The 15,861-nt window shown below is 44.0% G+C and overlaps 1 protein-coding gene across 2 annotated transcripts in view; it reads right to left on the bottom strand.

The window, feature by feature from the left end:
* GNB1 (guanine nucleotide binding protein (G protein), beta polypeptide 1) overlaps positions 1–15,861 on the bottom strand; it is an 86,824-nt gene that overhangs the window by 42,276 nt on the left and 28,687 nt on the right. For both annotated transcript variants that reach the window (XM_011987230.1, XM_011987231.1), the window contains one exon: positions 4,507–4,609. In XM_011987230.1, coding sequence (XP_011842620.1) covers positions 4,507–4,563 — 57 coding nt within the window. In that variant the 5' untranslated portion in view covers positions 4,564–4,609. The remainder of the gene's footprint in view (positions 1–4,506; positions 4,610–15,861) is intronic.

Below are 15,861 nucleotides of genomic sequence, written 5' to 3'. Positions count from 1 at the left end.
AAAAAAAAAAAACAAAAAAACAAACTGATAATATGGAAATATATTGGTCAGGCGCAGTGGCTTATGCCTGTATTCCCAACACTTTAGGGGGCCAAGGTGGATGGATCACCTGAGGTCAGGAGTTCAAGCCTGGCCAACATGGTGAAACCCCATCCCTACTAAAAATACAAAAATTAACCAGGCATGGTGGCTGGCACCTGTAATCGTAGCTATTTGGGGAGGCTGAGGCAGGAGAATCACTTGAACCCGGGAGGTGGAGGTTGCAGTGAGCTGAGATCACACCATTGTACTCCAGCCCGGGTGACAGAGCCAGACTCTGTTTCAAAAAAAAAAAGGAAATACATTGAGATTATTATAAATATACAAATTTATACATTCCAAATTCATCTTTAGTTAAGCTCTTATTGGTTATTCTGCTTATAATTAAGACACACAAAAAATCGAGTATTTCTATGCAAGCAGTAACATTTGGAGTAAGGGGGATGAAAAATACTTAGAGCAGCAAAAGCCTTTTTGTCAATGAATGTTACCTGGTAAGTACCGAGTTTAATATTTGTTTTTGAATACCATTCTTGTTGATGTTATAGCCTTTGATTTTAAAACATCATAAGAAAATTTAAAACGGAGAAAATAAAACATGAGATTTAAGCAACCTCCCCCTGGTTAGTGTTCAAAGACTAAAATGAGTTTCTTAAGGTACAGTGTAACAGACTGTGGTGATGCTACTGTTAAACAGAAGGAAAAACTACTGTAAAAACAAAATACAGATAACTTCAATTTAGTCTTTATTTTAGCCAATAACCAGCTTATGTAACTGAGTGCAGCACTCTGGAGAACAGACACCTTCAACTTTTAAAACTGTAGGAAGAAGTCTTTCAATGGAAACAAGCTCTGTAACTGCTTAACAAAGAATAAAATCTTCAGGTTCTTTCAGATTAATTTCCAGTTTAATGGACTCCTGCAGATACATATTATGATGTCCACTTAAACCAGAGATGAACATATCCAAGCCATTTATCAGTTGATTTCTCATCCTTTTTGGATTTATGTCAAATGACACAGTAACACACTTACTTTGGGGTTTCATCCTAAATTAAAGCCTGGGCCCTGCTCAGCGTGGAGTCGCTGAATGTTTTGGACCAGGCATCCAGTGCAGCTGCGTCTCACATGAATGGACCCTGCTCCCTCGCACTGGCTGGCATGCCGCTCCAGAACACATCTACACCTGTGCATCCTGCGGAGCTTTTCTTACTCCATCAGCTACTCTGTGTATTTTAAGGCACATCATGTTTTACTCAGCATCCCTTTGAGAGCCTGTGATTCCTCAATAATAATCAAAAGGAGCATGCAAGATCCTTTAAGGGTCTCTTGACTGAAAAACGAATCTAAGAAAGAAAACAACCCCTTTTAGAATCATCTACAATTTCTTGTTTGATTCACTATGCTCTGCATTCTTCAACAAGCGTGTATTCTTTGGGCAATCAGGAAAAAATGTTCTACATTTTAAAAATAAGTCTTCCTTTACCATTTGGGGTAAAACGACTTCACCAGCTGCTGCTGTCCCTGTCTTGTGCAAAGGAACTAACACAGCGTGGTTCCTGGTTCCTGGCACTTCAGAGACAAAGCAGCTAGGCGCCTCTTCTAGTGAATGTCCCGCTACGGGGGCCATGAGCTGCATGTGGCTGCTGAGCACAGGAAATGGAACCAGAAAAATTGGGAGAAAAACTCTGTCAAATATTTCAATTAAAATGTATTAATTACATATTGAATAATAATATTTTAGATATATTGCCTTAGATAAAATTTGTTGGGTCAGGCGTGGTGGTTCACACCTGCCAGCACTTTGGGACACCGAGGCAGGAAGATCCCTTGAGCCCAGGAGTTCAAGACCAGCCTGGGCAACATGGTGGACTCTGTCTCTACAAAAATAAAAAAAATCAGCCAGGTGTGGCAGCATGCTCCTGTAGTCCCAGCTACTCGGGAGACTGTAGTGAGCTGTAATCGCACCACTGCTCTCCAGCTTGGATGACTGACAGAGACCCTGTCTCAAAACACACAAACAAAAAACCAAAAAAACCTTGTTAGGGTTAATTCCACCTGTTTCTGTTTCCTTTCTTTTTATTCTTTTTAAAGAGACAGGGTCTTCCTACCTTACACAGGATCGTCTCAAACTTTTGGGCTCATGCAATCCTCTTGTCTTGGCCTCCCAAAGTACTGGAATTAAAGGCATGAGTCACGGTGCACGGCCATATCTCCTTTTACTTTTTTTTTTTTTTTTTGAGACGGAGTCTTGCTCTGTCTCCCAGACTGCAGTGTGCAGTGGCGCAATCTTGGCTCACTGCAAGCTCCACTTCCCAGGTTCACGCTATTCCCTGCCTCAGCCTCCCAAGTAGTTGGGACTATAGGCGCCCACCACCACCACGCCTGGCTAATTTTTCTTTTAGTAGAGACGGGGTTTCACTGTGTTAGCCAGGATCGTCTTGATCTCCTGACCTCGTGATCTACCTGCCTCAGCCTCCCAAAGTGCTGGGATTACAGGCGTGAGCCACCGTGCCCGGCCTCTTTTTACATTTTTTATGTGGCAACAAGAGCATGTGGGGAATGTCACGTGACATTCGTGCCAGCCCAAGAGGGAGCCCCCTGTGCAAGAAGGCCTTGGGGAATTCACAATGTGACAGGGCCCAAACCTCGGGAGGAGGTGCAACAGCTCCTTTTGGCCTTAATTTTAAAAATTTGGGTGTCTTGCACCTGTGCCATACAAGCTCTTTCCATCTGCTATGAATAGATCCAAGTCCACTATTTGTGAACAACTTACTGCTGTCAGAAAAATGAAATATCTTCAAATAGGCCAAATCACACTACTATTTAAGACATTTTCAGGATAAACTTTAAAATTCTGATTTCTAGGCCATGCATGGTGGCTCACGCCTATAATCCCAGCACTTTGGGAGGCTGAGGCGGGCGGATCGCAAGGTCAGGAGATCGAGACCATCCTGGCTAATGTGGTGAAACCACATCTCTACTAAAAGTACAAAAAATTAGCCGGGTGTGGTGGCGGGCGCCTATAGTCCCAGCTCCTCAGGAGGCCAAGGCAGGAGAATGGCGTGAACCCGGGAGGCGGAGCTTGCAGTGAGTTGAGATCACGCCACTGCACTCCAGCCTGGGCGACAGCGAAACTCCGTCTCAAAAAATAAATAAATAAATAAATAAAAAGAATAAGAGAAAGCTCTTACATCAAATGGACAAAACCTAAAAACATACTGAAGACCTGGTTTTTCCTGAGAAGTCTGCCTCTTTTTCTCTTACTCTTCACATCAGCGGTTTCAGAAAGGAAATATATACTTGCATTAATTGTTTCTCTATAAAATATTTACTAGAAGTACTGCTTCACAAAAGTAGGAGCAGAAGGAATTCCATTTAGACCTACTGTTCCTCACTTTTCAGAAAGTTATGAGGCAAGAGAATTGTTTGAACCCAGGAGGCAGAGGTTGCAGTGAGAAGAGATAGCGCCACTGCACTCCAGCCTGGGCACAACAGAGCAAAACTCTCTCAAAAAAAAGTTTATGAACTCTGCAACTTAACATCCTGTATCAATCACAGACTGAAATTTAATGTTTCAGAATTCTGTGAAAGGTATTCTTTTCACAGTGCAGTTGATTTACACATGGTTGTTTTTATCTTCAATTTTTGTTATTTTTCAGCGTCTTGCTCTGTCGCCCAGGCTGGAGTGCAGTGGCGCCATCGACTCACTGGCACCTCCGCTTCCCGGGTTCAAGTGGTTCTCTGACCTCGGCCTCCCGAGGAGCTGGGACCACAGGCCACACCGCCACACCCGGCTGATGTTTATATTTCTTGTAGAGATGGGGTTTCACTATGTTGCCCCAGCTGGTCTCAAACTCCCGACCTCAAGTGATCTGCCCGCCTAAGGCTCCCAAACCACTGGGATTCCAGGCGTGAGCCCCTGTACCCAGCCGCTATCTTGGATTTAGATATATCTGCTCCATCTAGTAGTCTATCAGAAGCTGTAGATTCCAATCATCACCGCTAGGGAAGATCTGCTTTCAAAATTAGGAAAAAAATACATCAGATATACCTGAAATACTTTTTTTTTATTGTCGTTAATACTCTTATTTTTAAGCAAGATTTCTGCTGTCAATAGTCCCAATATTCAGGAGAGGGAGGCAGATACCACAGACTGATCAGTGGCCCAGAGTATAACAAACAAATTTTCAAGGTTATGATAAAAAATGCAAAAGACACTTATAAATTCTATAGAGACATCTGGTGTATATTCAAATAACAAACTGTATACAGAAAGCAAAATCCCGAAAACAATGTACTAGGCCAAGTATCTAGATCTATAATTAGTACATCCCGGGCCAACTAAGATTCAATTTCAATATAAAACACAGAACAAGTCATCCTGTAAATCATTTTTCCTAAAACAAGTAACAGCTAACCTAAAACTCAAACGATTAATAAAACCAAGCACACACAACTACATACTCGAATCTGGTTCTTAAGTTGCTCGGCCTCCTGCCGTAACTGGTCAAGCTCACTCATCTTCTGATCTTAGTGCTCTTCGATGCCACCTCCAAGAATGTGAGATCTGAAACAGAAAGACAAGCACAAACAATAAACAACTGTTGAATAATTTAAGGAAGCAGGTTAGAAAAGTAAATTGAAAGTTTAAGGTGGGCACGGTGGCTCAAGCCTATAATCCCAGCACTTTGAGAGGCTGAGGCGGGCAGTTCATGAGGTCAGGAGTTCGAGACCATCCTGGCTAGCACGGTGAAACCCTGTCTCCACTAAAAATACGAAAATTAGCTGGGCGTGGTGGTGCACTTGGGAGGCAGAGGTAGAAGAATTGTTTGAACATGGGAGGCAGAGGTTGCAGTGAGCCAAGATCACACCACTGCATTCCGGTCTTGGTGACAGAGCGAGACTTCATCTCAAAATAAAAAAAATAAAACCTGATATTTAGGATAGCTATCACATGAAGACCTAGAGGAAGTTACTTCATGGAATGGGGGTCAGTGGCAACCTGGCAACCAAGAATCTCAAAGCCACCTCATCTCAGTAATCATGAACCGCTACTGGTCAAAAGCTGTCAGGATGCTCGCATGGCAAACCTAAGAGCACACAGGGTGGCGTCCAGCAGTTTTTTGGCTCAGGGACAACCCACTCTCCCACCCAGGTGAGCCGTGGGGTCCCAGGAGGCTCAGAAACAACACCTTAATCCTTACAGGTACAGGCTAAATCAGGCTCAGTGCAAGCCGCCCTGCCTGTTCGCCCTAGTCATGTTAGACAATATTCCTGAAATCAGAGTAAAAACTAACTCACCTTGTTAAACAACAGACTTATTTTCCCAAGAGAATGTCATAAATGGAGGCTGTGTTTCTGACCAAGATCTTGGCTGTTAATCGTTAAGTATGACTGAAGTATAACAAAGCTGAGGATACAGTTGCTAATGTCTTTAATCCCTTACAATTAGCTCTCATATGCAAGTACTGCTTATGCAAGCACTTCAATTTCCTACATAAATTACACAGAGGATCAATTTTACCATTATAACTTTTGTGTAAAAGTCAAAAGGTTAATATAATATACATCAAAATTTAATTGACAGCAGTTATTTTCTTGAGATTAAAACCCACCTGTGGGAAATTATCCGATGACCTAAGAAGTTCAGCCGTCACAGTTTCCAGTTTAAACTTTCCTAGTGTGCATAAAGGAATTCGAATGACCTACGGTATAGATACTTGATGTCTACAATCCACGAACAAGAAAGGCCTGCAAGGCAAGCACCATGACATGAGCATGCAGACCAGGCGTCCTGCTGCCACCGCTCTCTGGGGAGGCAGGGTGCACAGCAACACAGTGTCAGAAAGATTTCTGACCAAACAGGTGTTTCTAAAGGCATTATTTTAAACTGATGTTTTAATCACGAGGAAAACTTCACTAAGGGAAAATACCTTAGTCTTCCCTGCACACATGGAGCATCACTGGAATTAGGTATGGACAAGGTCACACCTCAAGGGCAGTTTATTCTTAAGTGATAAGACTGGTTAATTCTCTCCCTGATTTTCACATATAAATTCTAAGGACTACAACTTATGAATGTTAATGTGTGGAACAGTAAGAGTGCCAGGACAATATGAGTAGCGTCTCAAATGGATTCTGTTTGGATGCCTTCTGCCTTGCATTCTTTCTGCATGCCCTGACACTACTCACTTGTATTTCACACATGATCATGTTATATTATGTACACAATTTTACAGAATTCCTTCCAAAATCAACATGAAGAAAACAAGTTAACGTTATGAAGTACCCTGAATTAAACTGCTTTAGTTAACACACAGTTTCTGATCCTACTTTAAACACTAAAAAGTAAAGCTAATTTTTATATATGGGTCTAAAAACAACAAACTCCTGGGATCTGGGGAAACAGAAAAGCATGTTCTGAGATGCCTCAAAAATGATGTTCCGGCTGGGGGCGGTAGCTCACGCCTGTAATCCCAGCACTTTGGGAGGCTGCGGAGGGTGGATCATCTGAGGTCAGGAGTTTGAGACCAGCATGGTTAACGTGGCGAAACCCCATCTCTACTAAAAATACAAAAATTAGCCGGGTGTGGTGGTGCATTCCTGTAATCCCAGCTACTCGAGATGCTGAGGCAGGAGAATCGCTTGAACCTGGGAGGTGGAGGTTGCAGTGAGCCGAGATCTCGCCATTGCACTCCAGCCTGGGCAACAACAACAAAACTCTGTCGCAAAAAAAAAAAAAGATGTTCCTTGTGGCTGGAGGGTGGTGGGTGGGGGTTTAAAGGCCCAAATTCCATCATTAGGTGGGATAACTCCTGAAATCTTATATACTGCTTTTAATTAGATGTTCTTTTCACGTATTATACAAGAATATGTACACAACCATCACCCAGCTATGTGTCTTGAGACTAGAGAAACAAATTTACCAAAAATCTAAGTATCTTTAAAATGAACTCAATATAACTTTGTGACCTCACAAAATTTCAGTAGTAACACCAAAACCTGCTAACTTTAATCTTTAGTCCCATGAAAAGAGAACACAACCAGATGGACTTCTTTTTCACAGTTAATAGCAGAAATTATTATACTCTCTCCTGTGCCGACATTTGAGTTTCAATTAAGAGACTCAAAACCTATGTTTGTCAATTTTTTTAAAAAAGTGTATTCCTGGCTGGGCATGGTGACCTATAATCCCAAGACTTTAGCAGGTCAAGTTGGGAGGACTGCTTGAACCCAGCAGTTTGCGACCAGCCTGGGCAATATGGCAAAACGCTGTACACACACACGCACGCACGCGCACACACACTCTCCTATTTTTGTTAGCAATAAAAATAAATTTCCTGGTAAGATCCTCTTCAATCCACATACAGAAGTGATAAGAGAAATCTATTGTCAGGCATTTCAATTTTTCTCTTAAATTACATTCTCTAGTCTCCAGGATAAAGATATATATTTTCTTTTCTTTTTTGAGATGGAGTTTTGCTCTTATCACCCAGGCTGGAGTGCAGCAGTGACGCAATCTCGGCCCACTGCAACCTCTGCCTCCCAGGTTCAAGTGATTATTTTGCCTCAGCCTCCCTAGTAGCTGGAATTACGGGTGCATGCTACCACGCTCGCCTAATTTTTGTATTTTTAGTAGAGCCGGGGTTTCACCACGTTGGCCAGGCTGGTAAGGAACTCCTGACCTCAGGCGATCTGCCCGCCTCGGCCTCTCAAATGCTGGGGTTATAGGTATGAGTCACCATGCCCAGCCTAAAAATGTATTTTCTAAAATCAAATTAAAAAAAAATTTTGGAGATAAACTCAATGATCAGTACCATCTTTTTGTAATGTGGACACGCCCCACGGACACCCTGTGCAGCAGTTCAGGCACAGTGAATGGCTGATGGGATAAGGCAGGAGAGATGAGAAAGCGTGGCCACCACATTCCCCATGGGCTGCAAGAGCACCAGGTGCCAGGAAGAGAGAACTTAAGGGAAGCAACCTTCTGATTCACATAAACTAACAGCCTTCCCAGTGGCTCTTAGTTCATCTTTACCATGAAGACAGTGAACGAAACAAAAATGGAACAAGAATACAAAGCATGATGCTTTTGTGTGAACAAAAAGGACAAACACCAATGCCAGAGCAAGCCAACCTTTTTTTTTTTTTTTTTTCTGAGATGGAATTTCATTCTTGTTGCTCAGGCTACAGTGCGGTGGCGCAGTGCTGGCTCACTGTAACCTCCGCCTCCTGAGTTCAAGCGATTCATCTCCTGCCTCAGCCTCCCGAGTAGCTGGGATTACAGGCATGCGCCACCACGCCTGGCTAATTTTTTGCATTTTTAGTAGAGACGGGGTTTCATCATGTTGGCCAGGCTGGTCTCGAACTCCTGGCCTCAGGTGATACACCCGCCTTGGCCTCCCAAAGTGCTGGGATTACAGGCGTGAGCTACCACACCCGGCCCGCTATCTTTTTTCTAGACACATCAGATGTGGTGTTTTTGGAGACAGAGAAACAGGTGAGCAGCTTTTATTCTTCTCATTATTCTTCAAATACAGTTTGCTTACTAACCCCCCTACACACCAACACACAAAGTTAACAGAGGCTAATCTGGGGTCTTAGAATCAAGAAAGATTAAAAAAAATTTTTTTTTATACTCTTCAGTTTAAATAAAATAAGTTAAAGTAACATCTTTAAAAAAATGCCTGTGAGGGTCTCACACTGTTGCCCAGGCTGGAGTGAGTGGCACAATCATAGCTCACTGAAGTTCAAGCCATCCTTCTACCTTAGCCTCCAGAGTAGCCAGGACTAGAAGCAGACACCACCCATTACACCCAGCTATTTTTGAAATTTTTGGTAGAGACAAGGCCTTGCTATGTTGCCTGGGCTGGTCTCAAACTCTTGGCTTCAAGGCATCCTCCTGCCTAGGCCACCCAAAGTGCTAGACTCTAATCTAATGCTTGAGCTACCACACCCAGCCTAAAGTTAACTTTTTAAAGTTACTTGATGCAGCCAGGTGCAATGGCTCATACCTGTAATCCCAGCACTTTGAGAGGCTCAGGCAGGTGGATCACCTGAGGTTAGGAGTTCGAGACCAGCCTGGCCAACGTGGCAAAACCCCATTTCTACTAAAAAATACAAAAATTAGCCAGGTGTGGTGACGTGTGCCTGTAATCCCAGCTACTCGGGAGGCTGAGGTGGGAGAATGACTTGAACCCGGAGGCGGAGGCTGCAGTGAGTGGAGATCATGCTACTGCACTCCAGCCTGGGTGACAGAGTGAGGCTTCATCTCAAACAGAAAGTTACTTGATGCAATTAGCTGGGTATGGTGGAACGTGCCTGTAGTCCTACCTAGTTGGGAGGCTGAGGTGGGAAGATCGCTTGAGCCCAGGAGTTCAAGGCTGCAGTGAGCTATGATAGCACCACTGCACTCCAATCTGGGCAACACAGCAAGATCTTGTCTCTAAATAGTTACTGGAAGAACTGTAACATATCGCTAAGAACAATAATGGAGAGAGTAATAATTTGGGAAAACGCTTACTATATACTAAGTGAAAAACAATATAAATTTGCATATAGTTATTTTATTTGAGACTGAGTCTAGCTCTGTGGCCCAGGCTGGAGTGAAATGGCGCGATCTCAGCTCACTGCAACCTCCGCCTCCTGGGTTCAAGCGATTCTCCTACCTCAGCTTCCCAAGTAGCTGGGATTACAAGCATGCACCACCACACCTGCCTAATTTTTGTATTTTTAGTAGAGACAGGGTTTCGCCATGTTGGCCAGGCTGGTCTTGAACTCCTGACCTCAAGTGATCTGCCTGCCTCGGCCTCCCAAAGTGCTGGGATTACAGGCATAAGCACCGCACCCAGTCGCAGGTAGTAATTTTAGCTGCTTTATTAGAATTAAAATAGGTCTGGGCGCGGTGGCTCATGCCTATAGTCCCAGCACTTTGGGAGGCTGAGGCTGGCAGATAGCTTGAGCCCAGGAGTTCAAGACCAGAGTAGGCAACAACATGGCGAAAACCTGGCCTCTACTAAAAATACAAAAAATTAGCTGGCGTAGTGGCACACGCCTATAGTCCCAGCTACTTGGGAGGCTAAAGTGGGAGAACCCACTCGAGTCCGGGAAACTGAGGCTACAAGCGAGCCGTGACTGCGCCACTATGCTCCAGTCTGGGCAAATGGAGTGAGACCTTGCCTAAAAAAAAAAAAAAAAAAACAAGAAAAGAAAAATATACTTACTTTAAAGAAAGACAGTTAAAAAGACTAACAGCATTTTTATTATTAGTCACGTTTTTCTACTAAACTTCCTAATGTTGACGCAGCTTCCTTTGAAAATTAAAAAATAAATGTAAATTTTAAAAGTCGTACTTACATTTTATTGCTTTTGCTTTTCTCTTCACTATCCTTAGTCCCCCAAACCTTCTAGAACACCCACCATCAGGTTTACCTGGCTTGGGCTCCTCTCCTCCAGTGCCAATGTCACGGCTAAGCTCTGGCTGTGCTGACTCCAAGAACTTGCCCATCTAATCCACTAAGACAGGGTCTGCTGAGGTCTCATGTCTATCCTTCCCGATGACCCATATCTGCCATTGGCTTTTATTTAGAATTTCAGTTTTGGAAATCCTTTTCAGAGAGATTTAAATAACTTAAAAGCAAGTAGGTGAAGGGATCTGCCCCTACTTTAGAACAACATCTTTGTGAGTCAAGTGTTAGTTAGCATGATTTTTAAAGTCAGAATATTTCACATTTGCATTGCAATGTGCTCCGTGTAATGCCTCTACTTTCATGGCAATGCAGCAGCCCAGGCCTCTCATCCGGGCCCCTGAGAGTCTAGCGGTGCCCGCAGGACCCCAAATTACACAGTCAGCAATAACGACATTCAGGCTGCAAGTTTGCCAATGACAAAATAGGGTACAGATATTGAAAAATAATTTCAATTTCTGGTTCTGCGACATACAAAGAATAATGCTTTAAATTGTTTTTTACTCTGATCTGCTTAATTCAAAATAGGAATGGTGTTACCTACATGACAGGGCTAAAATGAAGATTAAATCAGACAACCAATCTGAAAGTGCTCTGTCAGCCTTACAGTGATTAAACTTCCGAAGTCCAAACTGGCCCCAGTGTCTTACACAGGGGCAGGAAATTTGCTAATTTGACCAGCCACACAAGGATCACAGCTCACCTCCAAGATGAAGCAGTATTTTGAGAGAGAGGAGTCTGCATGAGGAATTTAAACCAATTTCACTCACTTTTCCATTTTTCTTTCATTCCCAAGTCCAGGTCAATCTCCAAAATTAAGACTGTGGCAATTCAAAGGGCAACAGAAAGTCCTCAGGCCCTGCTCCCTTTATGCACCGCTCCGAACAATACTGTGAAGAATAAGGGGAGCAGGGCACCACCACAACTGATAAAAGGACACGACCACTAACACAACTGCAGAGCAGCGCATGTGCAGACCCTCCCTTCAAAACGACAGGCACCGTGGCGCCTCGGCACAGTGCTGAGCAGCATGAACCAGGCTGGCTGCTAGTCTGAGGGAGACAGATGACTAACAGGTAACCACGTGGAGCATACACAGGCACCAAACGGGTGAAGTGTGCCAGGGAGGGCAGGGAGGATGCTGCTTTGCATGGTTGTTAGACATGACCTTGCTAATAAGGGCCAAGAATTGAGCAGAAGACAGATGGGTAAAAATAACACAACTGTTCTTGTTTGAGGTGCTATTTTTTGCAATGGTAACAATTTTTAAAATCATACCTTCAGGATTTTGCCTGTGCCTATAAAGTAATCTTACCAAAAAAGTGAATGTGACCAAAGCTCCAGAACCTGCAGACAGGGGAGCGTGTTCAATGACCCCACACGGAGGCAATGGTGCTACACAACGGCCTGGGAAACACTCCAGCACAGACAACCAGGCAGGTTGGTTAGTCTGTCTTTAACAAATAAACTTCAAGGGAAAAAGGAGACAAAGCAAGCAATGGAAGGAGGATTTCTGGACTAAGTTAAGAGACTCCCTAGGATCATCTCCTTCATGCCCCAGTCACAAGTGAGCTCACTCACCCACCAGACACTGGCAACCGGGGGAAGAGCAGGAACTACGGTGTGCGGTCACAAAGTCCTCAGAAGGCAATTCTCCGGGGAGGAGATCTAATAGCCAGGGGTGAGCCAGTGAGGCACAGCTAAGAGCTTACCTCCGACCCCTGGAACTCCGAAATCCCAGGAGGTGGTTACTGACACTCCCGAATACTTATTATTTCTCATGCATCACAAAAAACATTTGGTCTCCCATTTTGCTCTCCCTTTTCTAACCCTGTTAGCCTATGGCCTCTTTTTGCTTTTAGGGCAGAGCACAAAATCTAGCACATACAAGGACAATTGGAAATCATTCAATAGATACACATCTTCAAACATGTTGAGGCCAAACAGGAAGTACCCCTGTGATTGTTTCAAAGCCAAACTTTATATGTAACGGATGGAGTCTCATGAAATGAATGGCATCCATCCACCAGGCAGATCTAACAGGGAAAGGTGGTGGGAAACTGACAATCACGCAGCGCACACAACAGAGGCGGCTAAACTCCAAGCACCTTTTTTTTTTTTGAGACAGAGTCTCGCTCTGTCCCCCAGGCTGGAGTGCAGTGGCGTGATCTCAGCTCACTGCAACCTCCGCCTCCTGGGTTCACGTCATTCTTCTGCCTCAGCTTCCTGAGTAGCTGGGACTACAGGCGCCCGCCACTACGCCCTGCAAATTTTTTGTATTTTTATTAGAAATAGGGTTTCACCGTGTTAGCCAGGATGGTCTCAACCTCCTGACCTCATGATTGGCCCACCTCAGCCTCCCAAAGTGCTGGGATTACAGGCGTGAGCCACCACACCCGGCCTCCAAGCACCTTTCATAAGGGGCCTGGAAATCCTCAGGTTTGGGGAAAGACTACTGTGTGCCATGTCATTTGCACTCCAGTATATAAAAATAATATTTGTTTTTACATTTACTATTGCAAACTACAATGAATTCTATTTGCTATTCCAACAGCAAATGGGGGGTGGGGGTTAGAATTCTGTTCCTAGAAAAACCTCCATGTTTTTATTGGCATTTGCATGTCCAACCCACTTAAGCAGGACCAATAATGTCTGACAGCCCTGCTGGCTGGAAGCAGAGTGATGCTTCACGGCGGGAAAGTTGGAAGCCCCAGGTTCTAACCCAGACTCTATCTCTTCTCACCAGGTGGCCTCCAGTAGGTTTCCTAACTTCTCTCTGCCTACATTTTTTGGTATGAAAGTGGGGACAGTCCCCACAGCTCATGCTATGACAATTCCATTAGAATCCATGCAAGGCCCTTAGAACCATGACTGACACAGTAAATACTTACTAAACATATGACTTGCTATGAAAGCAGGTATAAAAGTGTTGCCCTGAAAAAATGTAATGGCCAGAAGACTACCTCCTGCCTCACCTGCCCATTTTCTATTCAGTCAGTGAAGTAGGCCCTTTGCAGAAATCAAAAATACGGGTAGCAGTGGCAACCAGTGTAACAGAGGAGCTAATCAGATAGATGTGATGCTTTGACATCTGTGCATGTTGCTGCATGTACAAGTCTGTATGAGAACATCTGCTTTCATTTCTCTTGGGCAGACTCCTAGGAGTGGAATGGCTGGATCGTACTACAGGTGTGTGCTGAACATTTCAAGAAAATGCCACTGCAGTGGCTCATGACTATAATCTGAGCACTTTCAGGGGCAAGGCAGGACAATCACCTGAGCCCAGGAATTGAAGACCAGCCTGGGCAACATAGTGAGACCCTGTCTCTACAACAATAAAAAAAAAAAAAATTAGCCAGGCGTGGTAGTGCATGCCTATAGTCCCAACTACTTAGGAAGCTGAGGCCAGAGGATCACTTGAGCCCAGGAGGTCATGGATGCAGTGAGCTATGATCACACCACTGTACTCCAGCCTAAGAGACAGAGTGAGATCCTATTTCGAGAAAACTAAAAACAAATTCAAAACAAAACAAACAAAAAAAACAACTCTTTTCAAAATGGTTATGCTGGGTCACATTCCCAACATCCTGTCAGCAATGTGGAGAGTCCCAGCTCCTCAAACCCCCACAACGTTAGGTATCACAGCCATTCGAATGGGGGCTTTGGCTGTGGTTTTAATCTGCATCTCGCTGATGGCTAAACTTTTCAGGTACTTAATTGCTGTCTATACATTTTTCTGGTAAAGTGTCTGTTCAAGTCACTTGCCTCTTTTTGATTGGGTTACCTGTTTTCTTAATATTGTTTTTTGGTTCTTGGTTTTTTTTTTTTTTTTTTTTTTTTTTTTTTTTTTTTTTTTCTGACATAGGGTCTCGCTCCGTTCTCCAGGCTGGAGTACAGTGGTGTGATCGTGACTCACTATAGCCTCAACATCCTGGGCTCAAGTGATCCTCCCACCTCAGCCCCCCAAGTAGCTGGTACTACAGACACACAACACCATACCTGGCTAAATTTTTTTTTTTTGGAGACAATCTCACTCAGCCGCCCAGGCTGGAGTGCAGTGGTGCAATTTGGGCTCACTGCAACCTCCACCTCAAGTGATTCTCATGCCTCAGTCTCCCAAGTGGCCGGGATTACAGGCATAAGCCACTACAGTTGGCTAATTTTTGTATTTTTAGTAGAGATGGGGTTTCGCCATGTTGGCCAGGTTGGTCTCGAACTCCTGACCTCAGGTGATCCGCCTGCCTGGGCCTCCCAAAGTGCTGGGATTACAGATGTGAGCCACTGTGCCTGGACACTAAGTTTTTTTGTTTTTGTTTTTGTTTTTGTTTTTGTTGAAGAGACAGGGGTCTCACTTTATTGCCCAGGATTACTGAACGACTGGCTTCAAGCAATCCTCCTCCCAAAGTGCTGGGATTACAGGTGTGAGCCATAGCACCCAGCCAAAATTGAGTTTTGAGAGTTCTTTACCTATTCTGGATACATGTCACCTAAAAGACATTTGCTAATATTTTCTGCCGGACTGGTTTGTCTTTCATTCTCTGTGTTTTCTAAAGAGCAGAAGTTTTAAATTTTGATCAAATCTAATTTATAAATGTTTTCTTTTATGCATTTTATCTTTGATCTCATATCTAAAAGCTGTTTGCTTAATTCAAAGTCTCAACAATTTTTCTAATTTTTGGTTTTATGTTTAGGTATATGATCCAATGAGGTTTTTTTTTTTTTTGAGACGGAGTCTCGCTCTTGTCGCCTTGCTCCAGTGCAATGGCGCAATCTCAGCTCACTGCAACCTCCATCTCCTGGGTTCAAGCAATTCCCCTAATTCCCCTGCCTCAGCCTGCTGAGTAGCTGGGCCACAGGGGCATGCCATCACACCTGGCTAAAATTTTTTTTTTTTTTGGCATTTTAGTAGCGATGGGGTTTCACCATGTTGCCCAGGATGGTCTGGATCTCCAGACCTGGTGATCTGCCCACCTTGGCCTCCCAAAATCCTGGGATTACAGGAGTAAGCCACCTCGCCTGGCCTGAGTTAATTTCTGTACATGACATCAAGTTCTCCTCTTGCATAAGAATATCCGATTGACTAGCCAGGCGCGGTGGCTCACACCTGTAATCCCACAATTTTGGGAGGTCAAGGCGAGTGGATCACCTGAGGTCAGGAGTTTGAGACCAGCCTGACCAACATGGTGAAACCCCGTCTCTATTAAAAATACAAAAATTAGGGCCAGGCGCGGTGGCTCAAGCCTGTAATCTCAGCACTTTGTGAGGCTGAGACAGGCGGATCACGAGGTCAGGAGATCGAGACCATCCTGGCTAACACGGTGAAACCCCGTCTCTACTAAAAAACACAAAAAAA

This window comes from Mandrillus leucophaeus, unplaced genomic scaffold (genome assembly GCF_000951045.1).
Source record: "Mandrillus leucophaeus isolate KB7577 unplaced genomic scaffold, Mleu.le_1.0 Scaffold305, whole genome shotgun sequence".
Lineage (NCBI taxonomy): Eukaryota > Metazoa > Chordata > Mammalia > Primates > Cercopithecidae > Mandrillus > Mandrillus leucophaeus.
Note: the sequence above shows the minus strand (reverse complement) of the source record. Positions and strands in the feature narration are given on the sequence as shown.